The sequence below is a fragment of the Myxocyprinus asiaticus genome, chromosome 23 (genome assembly GCF_019703515.2).
Source record: "Myxocyprinus asiaticus isolate MX2 ecotype Aquarium Trade chromosome 23, UBuf_Myxa_2, whole genome shotgun sequence".
Lineage (NCBI taxonomy): Eukaryota > Metazoa > Chordata > Actinopteri > Cypriniformes > Catostomidae > Myxocyprinus > Myxocyprinus asiaticus.
This window is the reverse complement of record NC_059366.1, coordinates 4,169,258-4,192,402: the sequence shown is the minus strand read 5'-3', so window position 1 is coordinate 4,192,402 and position 23,145 is coordinate 4,169,258. Positions and strand designations below refer to the sequence as shown.

Below are 23,145 nucleotides of genomic sequence, written 5' to 3'. Positions count from 1 at the left end.
ACACAGCATACTGCAGGCAACACAATGTTTTGACTTGACCTTCTGCAATCACAACCAGTTCCTTTTTTTACTCATTATTTGATTGAACTGCAAAATGTTAAGACATTTCCCCCCCAAAATCTGATAAAAAATGCAAACTATATATATATATATAGAAACTGATTGTGTGGAGCAGCGCACACTTATTCATTACTCACAACGTATGTCCCTGGCATAATAAACAGAAGAGCAGATTTACTGTACGGAGAATGAAGACTTCAAGTGTTGAGCCAAGTGTGGGAGAGCTGCCGTATTTCTTCGCATTGCCTGTAAATGCGCAACTACTGTCATCTGAACCAGTGTCAAAAGCTAAATCGCCCGAGAGAAACCCAGCGTGTGTGCATATAGACACAAAGGAGGACCTGGTTGTTAAGCAAGCTGCAGCCAGGTGTACCTGAACAGCAGCCAGAGAAAATAATAGTTTTGAGATTTTAAACTTCAGCATTTTAATATGTTTTATATCTGTATGCGTTGTAGTCGAGACCAGCTCATCAGAGTCCAATTCCGGGCCGAAACCAGAGTAGGTTGAGTCCGAGTCGAGACCGAGACCAGAAAAGGCTGAGACAAAACTGTTTATGAATATATTAAATCTACGGTTTAAACATCTATTGACTCTAGGCTCATATATCAAATATACCTCATTTATTTGAGCTTAAGCTTATTCTGGTTGAACAATATTACCAGTCAGAATAAAAATGAAATAAATGTCACATTCTAGGTTAAGTAAACACAAATGTATTACAATAAGGACATGTCAGTGTTAACATGTCAGTGAAAAACTCAAATTAAAAGTGCCGATGTGGCTTTGCATGGCAATACAAATACCAGCTTCTGTTTACTATTATATTACATTCAAGTCAAGTAAACGTATCTGCTCTATAAAATATAGTATTACTGCACTGTAACTAAAATGGGCCTAAAAACCTAACAGTAATGTTAATACACGTTGACAATGTTTACACAGAAAGTGAATCTAAACCTTTACATTCAATTTGATTACAATTTCCTCAATCACACTACTATCTTCCATTAATTGTAAGTAGGGCTGTCAGGATTTTGCTGATGATTAATTGTCAAATATTTGCGATTATGATGATTAATTGTCTGTTTAAGGACTCTCACGATAATGACGATTAATTTTCTGTTTCAGGGCTCTCACAATTATGACGATTAATTATCTGTTTTAGGCCTTTCACGATTATGACAATTAACTGTCTGTTTAAGGGCTCTCATGATTATGATGATTATGATGATTAATTGTGTTTCACGGCTCACACGATTATGATGATTATGACAATCAATTGTCTGTTTCAGGGCTCTCACGATTATGACGATTAATTGTCTTTTTCAGGGCTCTCACGATTATGACGATTAATTGTCTTTTTCAGGGCTCTCACAGTTATGACGATTAATTGTCTGTTCTAGGGCTCTCACGATTATGAAAAAAAGTAGTCTTTTGTTTCAAATGATTGTAGGTAAATATCCACTTCATCCAATGATTGGTTTTTTCTCAGTTTTCTGAAATATCCTGATGCTGTTTTATTGAGTGAGATACTGCTGCAAATTATTTAGTTATACAGCAATCCAATCTAATTTGAATGAATAGCCAATCGATTCAGACCTTCTTACACATTTGGCCAATTCACTGAAAAGAACCAATTCAATAGAATGATTTATTACTTGACAGCCCAAGGAATTTAAAATTTTCTGCTTCAGTGTGTCAATAGGAATTATACATTTTACATTTCCAAACAGTCTTCTGCAAAGAGAATAGAATAGAAATAGAACAAGGAGCCCTACAACAGATGGTATGACCCCCACAGAGACCGGATCACAACATAGAGTCAGTCTGGGATTACATGAAGAGACAGAAGCAATTGAGACAGACTACATAGAAGAACTGTGGCAAATTCTCCAAGAAGCGTGGAACATCTGCCAACAACCAAGACAAAATGTGTCCAGGTGTACCTTGGTGAATTGGTGCTGTTTTTAATGCATTGGGTGCTCACATCAAATATTTAGGTTTTTATGTGTCCTGCACTTTGTACTTTGTAAGTTACTGTAATTGATAAATAAAAATTATTCATGGCATTATAATTGAAAACATCAAAAACAAAAACAAAAATTTCACAACTTTCACACATTACTGTACTTTGTCAAACGTTTACTAAACTTTATATAATCAAGTCATGCCAAAGAATATACTGAGCAGATAGAGTCTGGTTCTTCCTCACCTCTTCATCATCTTCATCAACATCCTCCTCCATGAAACGGATGGTACTCATTCTGTTTGTGGCTGTATCATCCCATGTGTCGTTTAGTGCTCCACTCTCCACTAAACTCTCCAGAGCTCCACAGCGGGCCAGATTATCTGAACCTACACGTCCAAATCACACAGCAGTTTCATTCAGGCTCATAAAATAATACATTTTCAATACAAAAACATTTTTCAGAAAAGCACATTGCAGGGTTGTATCTACATACATCTTTGTATCAATGAATTTCCGTGACTTTTCCATACTTTTGTGATTACTGGATTAGGATTTTTACTATTTTTTTATCTTTATTTTTTAACAGTTAATAGACTTTCTACAGACTGCACTCACAAAGAGCACTTTCTAGCCAAATCATTTTAGAGCTGAAAATAACAAGAAATATTAAAATTCACTATAGAACTTGCATGATTTTTCCATTACTTATTTGTAAGCCTGGAAAATACCATTTTAAAATTTCCTGATATTTCTAGATTTTCCACGATCATGGGAGTCTTTAACTGTACTAAACAACGGCTTTGAGATCATGGTTTCAAATCCAGCCTTAGTCACAGGCTTACTGCGAAACAATCTGCCCATCCCCCACCCACACTGTCCGACTTAACCTCCACAAGACTTCCTCACATATCAGCTCTGTGACTGAAGTGATGCCACCATGAACAACAGTGACTGGCAGCACGAATGAGACAAACAAAGGTGCAGTAATTTTCTTTGAGATTGAAGAAATTTCATCAGGTAAAGAAAGCATTTAAATGTTCAGAAATTGCATTGTGCAATCTCAAGTTAAATGGATAAAAATGAATAAGTTATTAATGTTGTCATGTTAATATGTTATTAATATGGTATTCTCACATTTCAAGCCAAAATTGCTGCTGCTTTCTCAGTTTTCAAGGTTTTTGCCTCCTGTCATTAGTATGCAACAATAAGAATTCACTATGAAAAGGAGAAAACATTAAATAAAGAATGTTTTGGATGTTGGTGAATGTTGACTTTTTTTTTATTTTATTTTTTATTTAAAGAAACAGAAACTTTTGAATTTGGCAACTCTAAAAAACTGAAATTATGTCACTATCTCTTCATTATGTTATGTTAAATAATTCACTCTTATTTTGAGGTAAATAAGTGGTGTGACAGGGTGTAATAAATTCATTGCATATTAATTTATCCTGGTTTAATTAAAATTAATGTTTTAATTTAATTAAACTCTCTCTCTCTCTCTATACACCGATCAGTCACAGCATTAAAACCACCTACCTAATAATGTGTAGGTCCACCTCGTGCCACCAAAACAGCGCCAACCTACATCTCATAATAGCATTCTTCTCACCACAATTGTACAGAATGGTTATCTGAGTTACCGTAGACTTTGTCAGTTCGAACCAGTCTGGCCATTCTCTGCTGACCTCTCTCATCAACAAGGTGTTTCCGTCTACAGAACTACCCCTCACTGGATGTTTTTTGCTTTTGGCACCATTCTGAGTAAATTCTAGAGACTGTTGTGCATGAAAATCCCAGGAGATCAGCAGTTACAGAAATACTCAAACCAGCCCATCTGGCACCAACAATCATCCATACAATTATCTAATCAGCCAATCATGTGGCAGCAGCGCATAAAATCATGCAGATACGGGTCAGGTGCTCCAGTTAATGTTCACATCAACCATCAGAATGGGGGAACATGTGATTTGAGTGATTTGGACCGTGGCGTGATTGTTGGTGTCAGATGGGCTGGTTAGAGTATTTCTGTAATTGCTGATCTCCTGGGATTTTCACACACAACAGTCTCTAGAATTTACACAGAATGGTGCCAAAAACAAAAAACATCTAGTGAGCGGCAGTTCTGCAGATGGAAATGCCTTGTTGAGATGCGGGTTGGCGCAGTTTTGGAGGCACAAGGGGGGCCTACACAATATTTGGCCGGTGGTTTTAATGTTGTGGCTGATCGGTGTGTGGGTATATATATATACACATACACACACACACACACACATGATTGTGTGAATGGGAAAAACCAGTACACATTTTATCAATATTTTTTTGACATATTTGAAATAGAATATCTATAACAGGTAAAAATGCATTAAATGTGTGTGTATATTTATATGCTTTAAAATATTTCTAAAAAATATTTCATCACATGAAATAATACTTTTTAACATAGTAAGTTAAAATATAATTAGGCATCATAAGATATAGTTATGGAATTAATTTACTATTTATTAATATGTGTATTAATTTATTAATATATTCAAGCTTGCAGAACACTTAATAGCAGAAATAATATTTTGCATGCAGAAAATGAAGCATATTTTTAGGGCAATGCAAAAAAAAAAAAAAGAAAGAAAAAAGATTATAATTTGACATTACTGCATTGTGAAAAAAAAAAGAATATATATATATTTAAATTATAAAGTATTTATACATCATAGTAGTACTTCCTTGGTTCAGCTTTCATTTTCACTCATTTTAATAAAAAAAAAATAGATCATTGTAGAACACAATCTTTTACTGTACTGTAATATAGTAAAAATGTATATTATGGCAATAAGAATCATCATGAAAAACAATGGGAATGGTAAAAGTAAAACATCCAGTGTAAAATGGGGTGCTTAAATGTCCTAAAAATAGTGCCACAATGCAAAAAATCATGCTTCATTTTCTTTATGGAAATTATAATTTCATAATTTGTGTATTGATTTGGGGTTAAAGGTGCAATTTTTGTGTTTATGTTGTAGGGGCATGGGGCATGAATGCAGCATCATTCAAATGCAAAAGTTTTCAGTTACACACGCCATTGTAGAAATTCACTATTCATAGTCATCCATGATTAATTTAATCCATGAGTGAACATATCCAAAAACAGAGCTGTTACTGAGATAAAGTGAGTAGTATTTGGCTGGTCATGTGATCCTATTATGGCAGCCCCCATGAGGAGACCCTCACCATTAAAACTTCATCACATGTGAGTGCTCATGATTTAATACACGTTTTTCAAAATTACTAATCATTTCTTTTGGAATAAAACTTTTTAAATGAGGAAAAAAATGAAGGTGGATGCATCTTTCAATATGAGCAGGACATTTTCTTAACTGGTTTTAGGAGACCCATCATACTTTTTGCAAGGAATGGCTTGCATATAAAATGCAACGTTTACTGTATTCTTCACATTAAGCCCTAGTCTCTCCATGATGAAAGAGAGTTTAGAGACCCAACATAATAAAAGCTCTGATGGCAGTTGGATGAGATATGGATACAGGAGGGGGCTAAGTGCAGATAATCCTCTTTAGCCGTCCAATCAGCGGACAGTATGTATAACAGCACATGAGCGGGGAGGAAGGACAGGGGAAGCTCAGAGGTCTAGACACCTGCTCTATAGATATCCAAAAGAAAGTATTACGCTAAGGATAATGTTGGTTGGACTGGAAAACATTTTAAGTGCCATAATCGACAGTAGCATTTTATTTGGAGAAATGTGAAGTATAAAAAGCAAAACTACCATCAAACATGCAATATTCATTCAAATGATTGATCCACAAACAGTATTTGACTTATTCAATATTCAAACTTAAAAACAGCTGGTTTTGATTGAACAAGTTACTTACAGCATTTAAAATAAATGCACGTACATATTTTCTAAGTAGTACATCATTTATGTTCACATATCCTTTTATAAACAGACATTGCGTGCTGTGGGGGTAGCAAGATGGGGTCCGGTTTGCTAAATCTTGGAGATTCTATTCATACAAGACCATCGTAAGATGATTTCTGTCACAGCGACTGGGTTATGAAAATTAAAAACAGCTGTTTGTGATCAGAATTTGTGTGATTCCTTTTTGAGAAATGAAAAAATAAAATAAAAAACAATTAAAAAAAATCCCAGTGATCTGTGAAATGTCATAATTAATGTCAAATCCTTATCCACCGTACCTGATCGAAATTTAAAGCCCTTAACTCTAATCTTTCAGGGTGCTTTAACTCCACAAAGAGCACTTTGAGCATTTTCAGCTGAATTTGAATGAAGCGCCCACTGAAAGCAGTTAAAGAACCCAGAACATATATCCCCCCGCTTTACTGTTTTATAACTAGTCAACTAGTAAAAATAAATATTTGTGAAATCTCTATCCCAGGGATGGATTTCATGTACAAAGACTCATTTTTACTGTGTACAAAATAAAATTATATTATAAAGACAACATGTTAGCAAAATTAAATAATTGGGTTTTATATTGTCGTTGTACTAGTCAAGTCAAAATAAATTATTAAAATATTATCTATAGAAGTATATACTTTTAATTTAAGTTTACAGTGTATATACACCGATCAGCCACAACATTAAAACCACCTGCCTAATATCGTGTAGGTCCCCATTGTGCCGCCAAAACAGCTCTGACCCATTGAGGCATGGACTTCACAAGACTTCTGAAGGTTTCCTGTGGTATCTGGCACAAAGACGTTAGCAGCAGATCCTTTAAGTCCTGTAAGTTGTGAGGTGGGGCCTCCATGGATCGGACTTGTTGGTCCAGCACATCCCATAGAAGCACAATGGGACTGAGATCTGGGGAATTTGGAGGCCAAGTCACCTTGAACTCTTTGTCATGTTCCTCAAACCATTCCTGAACAATTTTTGCAGTGTGGCAGGGCGCATTATCTTGCTGAAAGAGGCCACTGCCATCAGGGGAATACCGTTGCCATGACGGGGTGTACGTGGTCTGCAGCAATCTTTAGATAGGTGGTACGTGTCAAAGTAACATCCACATGAATGCCAGGACCCAAGGTTTCCCAGCAGAACATTGCCCAGAGCATCACACTGCCTCTGACGCCCTGCCTTCTTCCCATAGTGCATCCTACTGCCATCTCATCCCCAGATAAACGACGCACATGCTCCTGGCCATCCTCATGATCTAAAAGAAAACGTGATTCATCAGACCAGGCCCCCTTGTTTCATTGCTCCATGGTCCAGTTCTGATGCTCACGTGCCGATTGTAGGCACTTTTGGCGGTGGACAGGGGTTAGCATGGGCACTCTGACCAGTCTGCAGCTACGCAAACCCATACGCAGCAAGCTGCGATGCACTGTGAGTTCTGACACCTTTCTATCATGGTCAGGATTACGTTTTTCAGCAATTTGTGCTCGGACCAGACGGGCTAGCCTTCGCTCCCCATGCACATCACTGAGCCTTGGGCACCCATGACCCTGTCACCGGTTCACCGGTTGTCCTTCCTTAGACCACTTTTGGTAGGTACTAACAACTGCATACCGGGAACACCCCACAAGACCTGCCGTTTTGGAGATGCTCTGACCCAGTCGTCTAGCCATCACAATTTGGCCCTTGTCAAAGTCACTCAGATCCTTTCGCTTGCCCATTTTTCCTGCTTCCAACACATGAAATTCAAGAACTGACTGTTCTGTTGCTGCCTAATATATCCCACCCCTTGGCAGGTGCCACTGTAACGGGATAATAAATGTTATTCAAATCACCTGTTAGTGGTTTTAATGTTGTGGCTGATCAGTGTATTTTCTTATCATTTCCACTATGAGATGTACCAACCTGAAGAGAAACATTTTCAATTACAATTAAATTAAAATGTATTTGTAAAGTGCTTATAACAATAAATATTGTTTCCAAGCATTTGCAGAGAATACAGCCAAACAACTCTTTCTTGGTCTTTCTGATCAGTCTTTAGAAAGCAGAATGTAATAGTAATAATTTTAATTCGGAAAAATCATTGATTTTTTTATTTTTAACACTTTTTTTTTTTTCTGCGGACCCCACTTCCACCACCTTCTGGTCCCCTGGTGGTCCCCAGGCCCCAGTTTAAAAACCCCTGCTCTATCCTACATAATATGACAAAATAAAGCTTTGCTGTAAGTGTGATAATATTACCTTTGTTTTCTGATTCACAGGGTTGCTGCGGCAACAGTACACAGGTGAGCACCTTCTCGCCAGACTCAGGGTCCATGTCTGTCTGGAAGGTGAGCAGGGGTTGAGACTGATTCTCAGACAGCCAGAGTGCTTTGAGTCGTAGAGTAGTGAGGGTCAGTGGCAGGTACAGCAGCCTTCACACGGACACAACACAATATCAGTCACCACATGCTTCTCTGCGTTACTGTAAACTCTCAAAGTTTGCATGTCAAACAGTTTGTATTTTATTTTAGTGCCGTGGTCAGTGACTGAAGCCACATCTTGCCCAAACACATTCTTTTTAACACATTCTTTTAAGTTAAGCTCTATGTACAGCACTGTGGCATGCTGTTGATTAACACAGAACATAATTTTGACTTTTCCTCTAATGAATGTGATCCAGTTAAAAAAAAAGTCCTGTTGATATGTAGTGCGCTTACAGTGGAAGACTATGGGGAAAAGCAATATAGAAGATTTAAATGCAGAAATGAGCTGTAAATTTGCTTAAACCCTCCATTGCAGGTGGGACTACTTTTCTAGGTTATAAACATCTGGTTAAGAGTCACTGAATGCATTTACATGCACACCAATACGCTTATTACTCTCTAAAATCTGTTTATTTAAAAAACCAGACTGTGGTGATGTGGGGGTGGCTGAGCAACGTCTGTGGAGAGCGAGGCCAGGAGAGGAAAAACGGTAAGGATTGACACCTGTGGGAAATTATCTCTAACAGCTGTTCTGTGTTGCAGTGAGAACTGGAGAGGGATAAGAGAGGCAATCCAGACCGCCTGAGGAGAAACAGAGAGACGCACGAAGCTGACTGTGTGTGTGTGTGCAATGTTATGCTGAAAAGCTGATCTTTGTGTGTGTAAAATAAAAGATTATGTGGATTGTTTACCTGGGTGCCAGGTAAAAAAAAAACAAAAACAAAAAAAACAACATGTTCTTTTATTTTCAGATTCCCAAAATATTTTCTGTGGAAATCAACAGCTTCCCACCTCTGTAATGAACTCAGATCATTTCTTTAACCCTTCTTTGAGCTCTGAACTGCACAGCAATGCTGAAGCACCCTGTTTCAAAGGAACTGATACGTTTGATAACTGCTGTGCTCCCTGCAGTCTAAATCAACCTTTAACACAAACACCCTGGTAAGATCGCTTTGTTCTGACAAACCTGTTTCCAGAGACATCAAGGACGTGCAGTTCTGCAGCCTGTGAGAGCTCTGGAGGGATTCGTGTTAGACGATTTTCTCTCACACACAAAACATTCAGACTGCTGCAGCCACCGATCTGTGAAGAAACAGAGGAAACCGAGTGGAGAAACATCCCAGTGGAGGTGTTGGGTGAAAGAGAGTGCTTTGGTGTGAGCTGAGAATATGAGCACATTCCCTTGTGACCGAGACTAATTGCTCCTGAAATCCTGAAGTGCAACAGTAGCATTCCTGAAGAAAAAATCCTACTCATTTTCTCCAAAGAGATTTGATTTTTAACGCTAACTTCTAAACCTTTCAGGAAAGTCCTACCATGAGCTCTAAGGTTATTAAGTGATTGACTGTCTGTAGAAGCCACAAATCAAAGTGAATTAAACAGCATTTTTTTGTTTAACTGCCGAATTCCTGTTTGAAAATCTACACTACCCACAATCCTGAAGAGGAACCCACCAATCAAAGAAGTTTCAGATTTGCAATGAAATGCACCAAAAGAGCTCAGCAGCCCACTCCTTTAAGACCATGTCCACACTCATATGTTTTATGCCTCTCATCCACACTAGAAAGGGGCACTCACACTACACTTTGAGCACTGAATTTTTTTTCGGACAACACAACGGACCATTATATGATGTCACACAGGAGGGCTTCTGGTGTAAGTAAAAAAATCTATCACAAATAACAAATAATATTATATTCAGAATGTTAAAACATACTGTCAAAATGTATTTGCATGAGCTTGCGTTTGCAGTCTCCGGTGTTCGGATGCGCTTCAATGGGAGTAAATGGAGTGCAAAGTGTAGTGTGACCGGCCCAAGAACGCAATTTCCTCCACCGGAACGGAGACTATAAAAAACACTTTCCATTACCACATATTTTGGAGAACGATGATGTTAAGAAACTGAAAACTCAGTTTTCAAACCCAAACAGATTAGTGTAGACATGGCCGAAGTAATTCGCAATGCTTCATGGGATGAGTAAGTAACATCCACACTAATCTGTTTAAGTTTGAAACCTTCAGGGAGCCTGGGTAGCTCAGCAAGTAAAGACGCAGACTACCACATCTGGAGTCACATGTTCAAATGCCTATGGAGAAAATAAATGTGAAAACTACTTCTTGAGCAAAGGTTGTCACTGTTGAGCTCAGTATACTCTGAGATCAATTAAGAATATGATCATTTGCAGAAAAAAATGACTGAGCAAAACATAATCAAACAAAATGAAGTGCACTTAACAGCAAGAAAACCTCCCCTTAATGATCAACTGTTTGAGAGGGCGAGTAAGCCAGCAGACTAAAATTAGAAGCAATTAGTGGTGGTCTGAACCAGAGTTAATGGTAACTGAAAGGCAAAGCAAGTCTTCAAATGTGAAACTGCTGTGTGTACCATACAATGTTGATTGTGCCTGGCTTCTAATGCACTGCAATTTCCCAAACAGAAATACAGCCTCTAAACACACAGTACTGAATTAAAGCAACAAGCCATTTGATGCTGGGTGTTATTTTTTTTTACCACTGATAACTTAATACATTTCATTCATTTTACCAAAGTTAAATAGCATTCTTAGGCACTACATGAAGCAAGACCTCCTTAAATGTGGTTAAATATCTGCTTTGTGCGACTGTTTAAAAAACAAAACAATTTAAATGGTGGTGACACCAATATAATCAAAAACACCAATGTTCAATAAATAGCTAAATGTATTAATATTAATAATCAGAATAAATCATTCTTCCACAAAGTAATGCAATTCATTAGCCAAACTGTAGGCTGTTAATAGTTGCCAAGTTTGTAGCAAGCAACAATAATATAGTACGATCACTAGTGTGCATTTTCACGCTGAGTAATTTTAGCATCCGATTCACTAAAGGGATTGGTGCAAACACACCCATATATTAGTTGTAAACGCAATCAAAACAGGGGATTTCCTAATCTTGCAGGTCATTCTGGGTGCTACTGTAGGTTGAGTCGTCGTCAGATGACGAACGCAATCTGGCATACTTTTTGGGACTGAACAGCATTACTCCACCATTGCGATCCAGACACCTGAATCAGCACTTTAAGATGCTAAAAGTGTGCTTGACAACACCTGTCTGGATATATGACCATTTTAATGCTCTTCTCCATCGTTTGATGAATATCTTCTTCCATGATTGCTAGAAAAAGTATGTTTACTTAAGCTTAATTTACACTGGAGGCATGTGTGAATGGCAGAGTGCTAAACCAGTACAAAGACTGGTTAAACAAGATTGCATATGGTTAGTGGATAAGACGCAGGTTTTTGCATTGAAATGCTGTATAAAATTGGCACAATTGTTTAGTGAATTCAACCCCCTGTCTGATATAAGCTGAAGATGAAATGATGGCTTGTGTGAGTGAACTGGAGTGTTGTTTTGTGTCCACTGCATGAGGTCAGAGAGGTCACAGCCGAGCGAACAGACTTGGAGTACAATCTGTCTCACTCGCACACAAATCCATTGTTCAAACAAGACAATGACATTCCTCAAATCTCATTCAGCTGTCAAACCCTTCCAGAACAAGAGATGAGGGTTTCTCAAGAACACAAGGCATTGGTGGAGTGTTGAAGATGACACAAGAGACACTACAGTGACACATTGAGCTGTGTGTGTTTGTACAGGCGTGCACGCTTCAGGCGACCCTTTCCCCAGTGCTTTTCTTATGCCAACATTATTATAGTTATGCCTTCCCAATTTCATTTTTATTTCAAAACAATTTCCAATTTACTTTACATTTCAGGTTAGTTTGAGTTTCTTTCATGGATAGTGCTTCAGATTTTAGTTTCAGTTTTTAGTAACTACAGTTAAGGAATCAGCCATATTTACATGTAAAATATGCAAGACCTCAGAAATACAGAGCCTAATAGAGCATCTTTTATAATACTCAAGAGGAAACGGTTGAATATTTGCACAATTACTTTGCATTCTAAAGCAGTCAGATCTCGTTTACTGTTTTCACTTTTGCAATCAATGAACTAACCTACATCACAAGCTATATGAGACAACTTAATGAAAAGATAGCACCATGATAATGGATATATATATATATACATACACATACACACACACACACTGGTGGCCAAAAGTTTGGAATAATGTACAGATTTTGATCTTATGGAAAGAAATTGGTACTTTTATTCAACTGATCACAATGTATAGTCAGGACATTAATAACATGAAAAATTACTATTACAATTTGAAAAAAATACTTCAATACTTAAACTATTTCAAAGAGTTCTCATCAAAAAATCCTCTACGTGCAGCAATGACAGCTATGTAGATCCTTGGCATTCTAGCTGTCAGTTTGTCCAGATACTCAGGTGACATTTCACCCCACACTTCCTGTAGCACTTGCCATAGATGTGGCTGTCTTGTCGGGCACTTCTCACACACCTTACAGTCTATCTTATCCCACAAATGTTCAATGGGGTTAAGATCCATAACACTCTTTTCCAATTATCTGTTGTTCAATGTCTGTGTTTCTTTGCCCACTCTAACCTTTTCTTTTTGATTTTCTATTTCAAAAGTGTCTTTTTCTTTGCAATTCTTCCCATAAGGCCTGCACCCCTGAGTCTTCTCTTTACTGTTGAACATGAAACTGGTGTTGAGTGGGTAGAATTCAATGAAGCTGTCAGCTGAGGACATGTGAGGTGTCTATTTCTCAAACTAGAGACTGATGTACATCTGGTCTTCCACATCTCTTTCTGTCCTTGTTAGAGACAGTTGTCCTTTGTCTTTGAAGACTGTAGTGTACACCTTTGTATGAAATCTTCAGTTTTTTGGCAATTTCAAGCATTGTATAGCCTTCATTCCTTAAAACAATGATTGATTGGTGAGTTTCTAGAGAAAGCTGTTTCTTTTTTGCCATTTTTGACCTAATATTGACCTTAAGACATGTCAGTCTATTGCATACTGCGGCAACTCAAAAACAAACATAAAGACAATGTTAAGCTTCATTTAACAAACCAAATAGCTTTCAACTGTGTTTGATATAATGGCAAGTGATTTTCTAGTACCAAATTAGCAATTTAGCATGATTACTCAAGGATAAGGTGTTGGAGTGATGGCTGCTGTCTAGATTTGATCAAAAATGACTTTTTTCAAATAGTGATGGTGCTGTTTTTTACATCAGTAATGTCCTGACTATACTTTGTGATCAGTTGAATGCCACTTTGGTGAATTAAAGTACCAATTTCCTTCCGAAACAGCAAAATCTGTACATTATTCCAAACTTTTGGCCGCCAGTGTGTGTGTGTGTGTGTGTGTGTATATACACACACATATATATATATACACATACATACACACACACACACACACACATTTTTTCAATTAAATTTTTTTCTTCAAGTTGGTTCCGTTTTCATTTACTTTGCGTTAATTACTTTATTTCAAATTACTAAAATGTTTTCAAATCAATAATTTTGCTGTTTGTTTGTTAATAATTATTATTATTAACACTGATTCAAAGATACCAATGTTTTTCAACAGGTGCTGCACTGATGTTCCAATAAACCCTTGACACCCGATCTCTATAGGGTAAGTGGCAGCCCTCCATCCATTTTCCCTGCACTTGGCAGCTAGATCAGCATATTTTAGCTTCTTCCTCTCATAGGCTGCATCCAGTCCCTCTTCCCATGGGACAGTAAGTTCAATCATTATAACTTTCTAAGCTGATGCCAACCTTAACATTATGTCCGACTTCAAGGAGGTAATGGCAATCACAGAAGGAAATTTTAGCTTCTTGTCAAGGTCGACCACCACTGACCAATCACTTCCATGTGCTACAGTATTTCTATTGGGCTTTACTTCCAGTCAAACTGTAACTTTGACAATTTATGCAAAAGTGTAAAAAAAATAATAATACATTTTTAAATGTGTATTTAGGTTACATACAATTTTAGCTATGAAAGTAGCCTTTGCAAGACTCAGAAGTCAGCCATTTCATTTAAAAAACATTGAATAACATAACATAAAAATGTTAATACAATCAGAGTCATTTGCACCACAGAATTCTTTTAACCACTTTTTAATAGCACTTTAAAATGTGATGTAAATAACACTGTAGTGGGAATTTTCATGACTATGAGCAAAATTACAAAAGTGAAATTAAATATTCTGAGATGTACATAAGTATACAAATAAAGAAAAAAGAAAAAATAAAAAATTTGAAAAACTGAATTGGATACTTTTTAAATGCCTAGCTTTGACTGTTTTATCCCTATCCCAGACCCACAATTGCAATATTAAACTATGAAAATCCATTCTAAAAATAAATACAAATTATTATAAATGTAGAAAATAATTTTAACGAGACTTTCTAGAAGTCCACAAAGCCAAAGGTGCAGAATAATATTGAGACATGCCACACATGCACACACAAATAAATAGAGCATTACAGTTTGTACGAGTAGGCACAGTCATGTGACGGGCGATGGCAGGATGCCTGAGGCCACTGTGCTAATAAGCCATTGGCTGAGCTTTGCCAGTGGGGTGCAGATGAACTAAACAGGATTTGCTGGTTAACAAGTGCAAGGATTACCATTCATGAGACCAATTAGCATGATAGCAGGCCACTGTTAGATGAATCGGCATGAAAACCAAAGCACTCACGGCAGACGTGCTCACAGAGACATTTCCTCAAGTGACCGCATGTTTGTGCTATCACTCCAAACAAAGACTTTGAACATGTTAAAAGCAAAGGAGCATGTTTTATTTTGCATTGGGTTGCTTCTTAAAAGTCCTTAGAGTGTGGAATTTTTATTAATGTTTTATTATCAAAAGGACAAAAATAGCATGTGGCAGGGCAGAGGGCGGGGCAGGGTCATGATTCCGCACACCCGGACCCTAATTAAGACAGAGTGAGAGAGAGAGAGAGTGTGTTACGGGCAGCTGTCCGACACCTGTGTGTGTTTGTCTTTGTGGTTCAGTTTATTATTAAAATATTATTTATATTATCAAGCCAGTTCTCGCCTCCTCCTTTCCCTTTTACCCTTACACTGGTGCCGAAACACAGGAAGGAGGAGGAATGCGCTGTAGTAGAGTCCTCGCCACTACCATCCACTCCAACGGAGCAGCCGCGGCCATCCGCCGGGGGACGGAGGAGCCCGGCCGCCTGAGAGAGGAGGAACGGCTGCCAACCATGAGGGTAGGAGGAGCTCCTAACCGACCGACTGGAGCAGTCAGGGCCGCTGCCAGGGGCAGAGGAGACCCCTACCAGCCGTTGAAACGTGGTGGGGTCTGAGACCGCCGACCGCGAGCGGGGAGGGGCTCCTGGCCGACCGCTGCCAGAGGCGGGGGAGACCCCTTCCGTCCACCGGAACGCGGCAGGGTATTCCGTCTGTCTGGGGCCGGAGGACTTCCAAGGGAAAGGGGGGGGATGTACGTCATGCCGAGGGCTTCCCAGCCTGAGAGAACGAGGGAGGAATGTGGCAGGGCGGATGGCGGGGCCGGGTCGTGATTCCGCACACCCAGCCCCTAATTAGGCTGATGAAGCCCGACAGGGATAAAGGCGACCGGAGATGGCAGTGCGACAGAGAGTTACGGGCAGCTGTCCGACACCTGTGTGTGTTTGTCTTTTTGGTTCAGTTTATTATTAAAATATTATTTATATTATCAAGCCGGTTCTCGCCTCCTCCTTTCCCTTTTACCCTTACACAGCATAATTATGGATTTGTTCACACTAAACCTAAATCCAATGTGACTGTCATATTGCAAATTCTGTTTGATATTATTTGTTATCTACATCAGTTGCCAAAGTAATGGCTTGAGTGTTGGTACAACGGTGCTGAACTCATGAGCACTGAAAAAAAAAAAAAAAATGCTTTGAATGTGCATGGTCTTAAACACTGTGAGTCAGTCATTTCGGCACCTATTTTGCATATGATAAACACATCTCTTGCATTTGCAATTGTTCCAACTGATCTTAAAATTGCAGCTGTTACACCAGTCCTTAAAAGGTCCCAACTTAGATCCATCTTCCCTCTGCAACTATCGTCCTACTTCAAACCTGCCTTTTATATCTAAACTTCTGGAATAAGTTCTAGCCTCCCAGTTACAATCACATCTTTCAGCTAATAATCTCTATGACCCTTTCCAATCTGGTTTTTGCCTATTCCACAGCACTGAAACTGCTCTCTTGAAGGTTATTAATGATCTCCTCCTCTCTGCTGACTCTGGATTTCTCTGTATTCTGATCTTGCTTGACCTGAGCTCTGCTTTTGACACTGTACGTCACAAAACACTCCTTTCCCGACTTTCAGACATTGGTATTACTGGCACTGCTCTATCCTGGTTTTCTTCCTACCTTACTAACAGACAATATTTCATCTCTATTAAGAAAAACAAATCCCCTACTGCTCCTCTCACTCAGGGTATCCCCCAGGGTTCTGTACTAGGTTCATAATTTATGTTCTCCCACTAGGTCAGATCATCCGTCGTCATGGTCTCAGTTATCACTGCTATGCTGATGACACCCAGATTTATACATTCGCACATTTTGATGAAACACATGCCATCAGCTCATTAACTGCCTGTATCAATGATGTAACAATTTGGTTAAACAGTAATTTCCTCAAATTCAATGCTGACAAAACTGAGATCATGATTTCTGGGCCACAAACACTTATAAGAAATATTGACATTTGTGTCAATATTGATGGAAATCTGACCAAACCCTCTAAAACCATTAAGAATCTGGGAATCACTTTTGATCCATCTCTTACTTTTGAAGCTCACATTAGAACCATCACTAAAACTGCTATCTTCCATCTACGTCACATTGCACGACTTCGCCCCATTCTCAGTTTAAAGGATGCAGAATCACTAGTTCATGCTTTCATATCATCACGTATCGACTACTGTAACTGCCTCTTTACTGGCCTACCACCTAAAACTATTGCCCGATTACAATACATCCCAAACTCTGCAGCTAGAGTTCTCAATAACACCAAGCGTTCTGCACACATCACTCCCATCGTGTTTAGTCTTCACTGGCTCCCTGTCTCATGCCGTATTAAGCTTAAAATTCTTCTCCTGACATACAAAGCTCTCAATGATCTGGCACCTCGTTATATATGTGATCTGCTGCACCCATACACACCAGCATGCACTCTTCATTCTTCTGATTCCAAATTGTTGTCTGTCCCTAGATTTCGTCTTTCTACTTTTGGTGGGAGATCCTTCAGTGTAATTGCACCTAAACTGTGTAACTCTCTACCTCAGAGCCTCCGTGACATCTCCTCAATTTCTATCTTTAAACATCAGCTTAAAACACATCTTTTCTCAGCGCATTATCTGTCTATTACTGATTGATGTTTTATTTCCCCCTTTGTAATTGAGACTGTAACTTCTGTTGAAATTAATGTACTTTGTCCTGTTAAATGTATATGGAGTGTAAAGTGTCCTTGTGCTTGTGGAAAGGCGCTATATAAATAAAATGTATTAGTATTATTATTAATCATGTGCGTTGGTTCCACATTAATCAATTAAGTTTCATAAAAAAAATAAAAATAAAAAAATAAAAAATCCTCCTGGTTTAGCTCATTAATTCTGTGACAAAAAACATAATTTGTTCATGTAATTACAACATAATGGAATAAAGTTGCCTCAAAAAGTGATTTTATTTGCATTCCTAACATGATTCATTTCCTCAATTTTACATAATACTTTTATGTCACATTACTGATTTATGTTGTAATGTTATGCTAGTTAGCTAACTTTTAGCTAGCAACATTATCATGCTAAATGGCAGGTAGTAAAGCAAGAAATAACATGTTGTTTATGTATCCATCCTCAGCCTAAGCAAAAAGCTCCACTTTCACCACAACGGTAACCCAGTGTAAAAGAATAGTTTTTAAATCCCCAAATAACAACATTAAACACTATTAAGTCTCCCCCTTATCTCTTCTTGCTCAGAAATGCATAAAATAACACTTAATATCAACATTTTTACTCTCTGCATCAAGTCTCATGCTCGGATCTACAAATCCCCTCACAATGTTGTTGAACATACTTGATTGGTTCACATGATGAAATGTGAATATAATATACAGTATAGAACACATTTTAGAATTACACTAATCGAAAGCAAAGAAAACAAGTTTAGAAGAGAAACACAATTTTGTTGTGTAGATCACAAATAATATGACTTATTAAATCGGACAAACTGCTTTTTCACCTTTTTTTTTTCTTCAGTGAGGCGTATCAGACATCATAAATGTAACGTGTTACCATATTTAGACATTCTTTTCATTCATTTGCTGTGCCTAATACATTTATTACACAGTGAATGCCACAAGTAAGCGTAAATGAGTGAATTTAGACAGCTGTAGACAGTACTGCACGCTGTGTCCTGAGTGAAGAAAAAACATATTGAAAAACTAACTGGTCCAAACCCTTTCCCAACTATGCATTTCAATTCACATATAGATGTGGTTTGGGTCAGGTTTGGAAAAATAATTGCAAGTTAACAATTAACAGATTTTGATATTACAGGGTAGATATCTGAGCAACATTCTGAGCAGGACTGCTTTGCAAATGTGACCAAGAATAATCAAATGAAATTAAGTCGTCATGAAACGGAAGTTGTGACTGACTTCCATATTGTGACGTATTTCCGAGTGATACAGCTTATCGAAAAAGAAAAATATCTAGGGTGGGGATTTGAGTTCATACATTGGTTTTTGATTGGATTGTGAAAATATGAGCGTTGCATAGCGGAACGGAGGCAGATCTGAATGCGAGTTTGCAGTGGACACACACACCCCTAAAACCGTTATCTGTGAAATTGAGCAGCGATCTCAACACAATTATGAACAAACTGACAACATAAACGCACGAGTACATCACAGTCTTTACTTACGAAGAGGCTGTAGCCGTTGAAAAATGAGTGAGTAAAAGATAACCATATTTTAAAGTTTTGTATCACAATACATTAAATATAAAGGTGCTGTGCATCCCAAGATAACTGCATTCAAAAATATAAATAAACTCCAGAGGCATCCGAAGCATTGTATTCATTAGTGATCACCTCAGCAATTCAGGTGTGAAATGTCTTGAACACAACCGTGAACTCGTTGTTATTCCTCCTCATTCGAAATGTAAATTCAAGCCAGCTGACCGGTAACCAAGGATGTTTGGGTTAAGGAATGATAGTATTTAAGGAAAACAGACAAAAATACACCTTGCCATCTTCACCAGCATGCGATTGACGCTTCGTTCAACTCTACACAAGGTTGTGGTATTTATAAGAAAGGGGCGGGGTTTAAGCTGACTAAATGATTGGAGAAGTCCTGCATACTTCACCAGAGAGAAGTCTGTCGTTTCACCGGAAGATCGTGTTTTGATTAAAGTTTACGAGGTCAAAAAAAAAACATATGCATGGATGAATCGTTCACAATAAAATCAATAACATGCATTTAGAAAATAGACAGGGTGAATTTTCATTTCATGCCGACATTAAGAACCTTTCATTTGTACAGTATTTAATTCAGTGGGTTATACAAAAATAGGCATTACAACATATACAGGTGCATCTCAATAAATTAGAATGTCATGGAAAAGTTCATTTATTTCAGTAATTCAACTCAAATTGTGAAACTCGTGTATTAAATAAATTCAATGCACACAGACTGAAGTAGTTTAAGTCTTTGCTTCTTTTAATTGTGATGATTTTGGCTCATATTTTACAAAAACCCACCAATTCACTATCTCAAAAAATTAGAATATGGTGACATGCCAATCAGCTAATCAACTCAAAACACCTGCAAAGGTTTCCTGAGCCTTCAAAATGGTCTCTCAGTTTGGTTCACTAGGCTACACAATCATGGGGAAGACTGCTGATCTGACAGTTGTCCAGAAGACAATCATTGACACCCTTCACAAGGAGGGTAAGCCACAAACATTCATTGCCAAAGAAGCTGGCTGTTCACAGAGTGCTGTATCCAAGCATGTTAACAGAAAGTTGAGTGGAAGGAAAAAGTGTGGAAGAAAAAGATGCACAACCAACCGAGAGAACCGCAGCCTTATGATTGTCAAGCAAAATCGATTCAAGAATTTGGGTGAACTTCACAAGGAATGGACTGAGAATGGGGTCAAGGCATCAAGAGCCACCACACACAGACGTGTCAAGGAATTTGGCTACAGTTGTCATATTCCTCTTGTTAAGCCACTCCTGAACCACAGACAACGTCAGAGGCGTCTTACCTGGGCTAAGGAGAAGAAGAACCGGACTGTTGCCCAGTGGTCCAAAGTCCTCTTTTCAGATGAGAGCAAGTTTTGTATTTCATTTGGAAACCAAGGTCCTAGAGTCTGGAGGAAGGGTGGAGAAGCTCATAGCCCAAGTTGCTTGAAGTCCAGTGTTAAGTTTCCACAGTCTGTGATGATTTGGGGTGCAATGTCATCTGCTGGTGTTGGTCCATTGTGTTTTTTGAAAACCAAAGTCACTGCACCCATTTACCAAGAAATTTTGGAGCACTTCATGCTTCCTTCTGCTGACCAGCTTTTTAAAGATGCTGATTTCATTTTCCAGCAGGATTTGGCACCTGCCCACACTGCCAAAAGCACCAAAAGTTGGTTAAATGACCATGGTGTTGGTGTGCTTGACTGGCCAGCAAACTCACCAGACCTGAACCCCATAGAGAATCTATGGGGTATTGTCAAGAGGAAAATGAGAAACAAGAGACCAAAAAATGCAGATGAGCTGAAGGCCACTGTCAAAGAAACCTGGGCTTCCATACCACCTCAGCAGTGCCACAAACTGATCACCTCCATGCCACGCCGAATTGAGGCAGTAATTAAAGCAAAAGGAGCCCCTACCAAGTATTGAGTACATATACAGTAAATGAACATACTTTCCAGAAGGCCAACAATTCACTAAAAATGTTTTTTTTTATTGGTCTTATGATGTATTCTAATTTTTTGAGATAGTGAATTGGTGGGTTTTTGTTAAATGTGAGCCAAAATCATCACAATTAAAAGAACCAAAGACTTAAACTACTTCAGTCTTTGTGCACTGAATTTATTTAATACACGAGTTTCACAATTTGAGTTGAATTACTGAAATAAATGAACTTTTCCATGACATTCTAATTTATTGAGATGCACCTGTATATATATATATATATATATATATATATATATATATATATATATATATATATATATATATATATATATATATATTTTTTTTTTTCACAAAATTTATAGGAAAGATAACCAGGGTTGTGGACTCGAGTCGCATGACTTGAACTTGACTTGGACTCCAGTCACAAATTTGATGACTTGCGATTCGACACAAAGAAGACTTGTGACTAGACTTAGACAACAATGACTTGCGACTTGACTAAGACTCAAACCCTCTGACTTGGAAAGATTTATACCTTCCAAAACAAAAGATCAGTTGTACATTTAAAAATGTGCAGCAAATCAACGATTAATTTCCCCAATGAACATTTCATTTGATTTGCAAATCTGCATTTCCACGCTCCACATTCAACCAATCAGACAAAAACCAATCAACTTCTACGAGAGTAGGACCAAGTTTGAAGACTGCGCATTCAAGGACGACAGCCAAAATAATACCAAAGGTAATATCATTTGGATATAAAGAATACAATATCGAAGGAAAAAAAAAGTTACAGACGCTTTATCAACAACGTCCAATTTTGTGAGGCATCTGAACAGAGGTCAGTTGAGATTATTAACTGTTACACGTCAGCTATGATTCAGTAGCATTTAACTTTGTATTAGCTGGGTTAGCTAGCTAGCTACTAGGAATGGGATAATATATTGACTTTTGATATATCGCGAACCAAAAAAAATTACGAACCATATCTTTTTTCTCTTGAAATTTTCAAAAAGTGTCATAATCTTTCTATTGCTTGATTTTACCCCTACTGCGCTTTTTCTACACTGTTTACAGGGTTCGCACAAGGTCCCTGAAGTGCTTAAAGTTAACTTTTAGAATGTAAGTACTTGAATCGCCATGTTTTGTTGAAAAGTGCTTGAGATTAAATTCTTCCGTGTAATGTGTCCATCAAAGATGAGGTCCCGCACTCCACTTTCATTGAATAATGTGTCTTTTAATATCCTTTCTGTTCTCTACAGTTAGATACAAAAGTAAAAAGAAATATACATTTTAATCATAACTAGCATTGATGCGCTAAAAAAGAGAGAGATTTTCTCTCGTTAATAAACCGCCACATCTGCGCGAGTCTGTTAGATGCTCGTTGCTAGTGAAAGTGCCAATTTTGCACTTGTTAAAGGAATATTCCAGGCTCAATACAAGTTAAACTCAATCGTCAGCATTTGTGGAATAATGTTGATTACCACAAAAATGTATTTTGACTTTGACTTTTGACTGGGTTACAGTGAGGCACTTACAAACTTAAATTATTATTATTTGTTTTACATTAAAATACTCACTTATTCAAAAGTATAGCCCCAAGACATAAACGATATGCGTGTAAACATGATTTGTGATAAAATCATTTACTAACCTGTTCTGTGTAAAATTATAGTCAATTTTACAACTTTGAGCCTAAAACCATAAAAAGACTGTAAAAATGTCAATTTAAACAACGTTAAAGCTCAAATAATACACGAGTTTTAAAACCAAAGAATTAATGTAAGTGCTTTTATAAAATTATAAGCTCATCTATCCACCACTGTGGCTGGCAACTTGTAAGATGTCTCGGAGTGACAAATG

The 23,145-nt window shown here is 37.8% G+C and overlaps 1 protein-coding gene across 2 annotated transcripts in view; it reads right to left on the bottom strand.

The window, feature by feature from the left end:
• Positions 1–23,145, bottom strand: part of LOC127413611 (leucine-rich repeat-containing protein 1-like) — a 159,098-nt gene that overhangs the window by 46,072 nt on the left and 89,881 nt on the right. For both annotated transcript variants that reach the window (XM_051650890.1, XM_051650891.1), the window contains exons 11-13: positions 9,388–9,503; positions 8,197–8,369; positions 2,274–2,416 (exon numbers count right to left, since the gene is read on the bottom strand). In XM_051650890.1, coding sequence (XP_051506850.1) covers positions 2,274–2,416; positions 8,197–8,369; positions 9,388–9,503 — 432 coding nt within the window. The remainder of the gene's footprint in view (positions 1–2,273; positions 2,417–8,196; positions 8,370–9,387; positions 9,504–23,145) is intronic.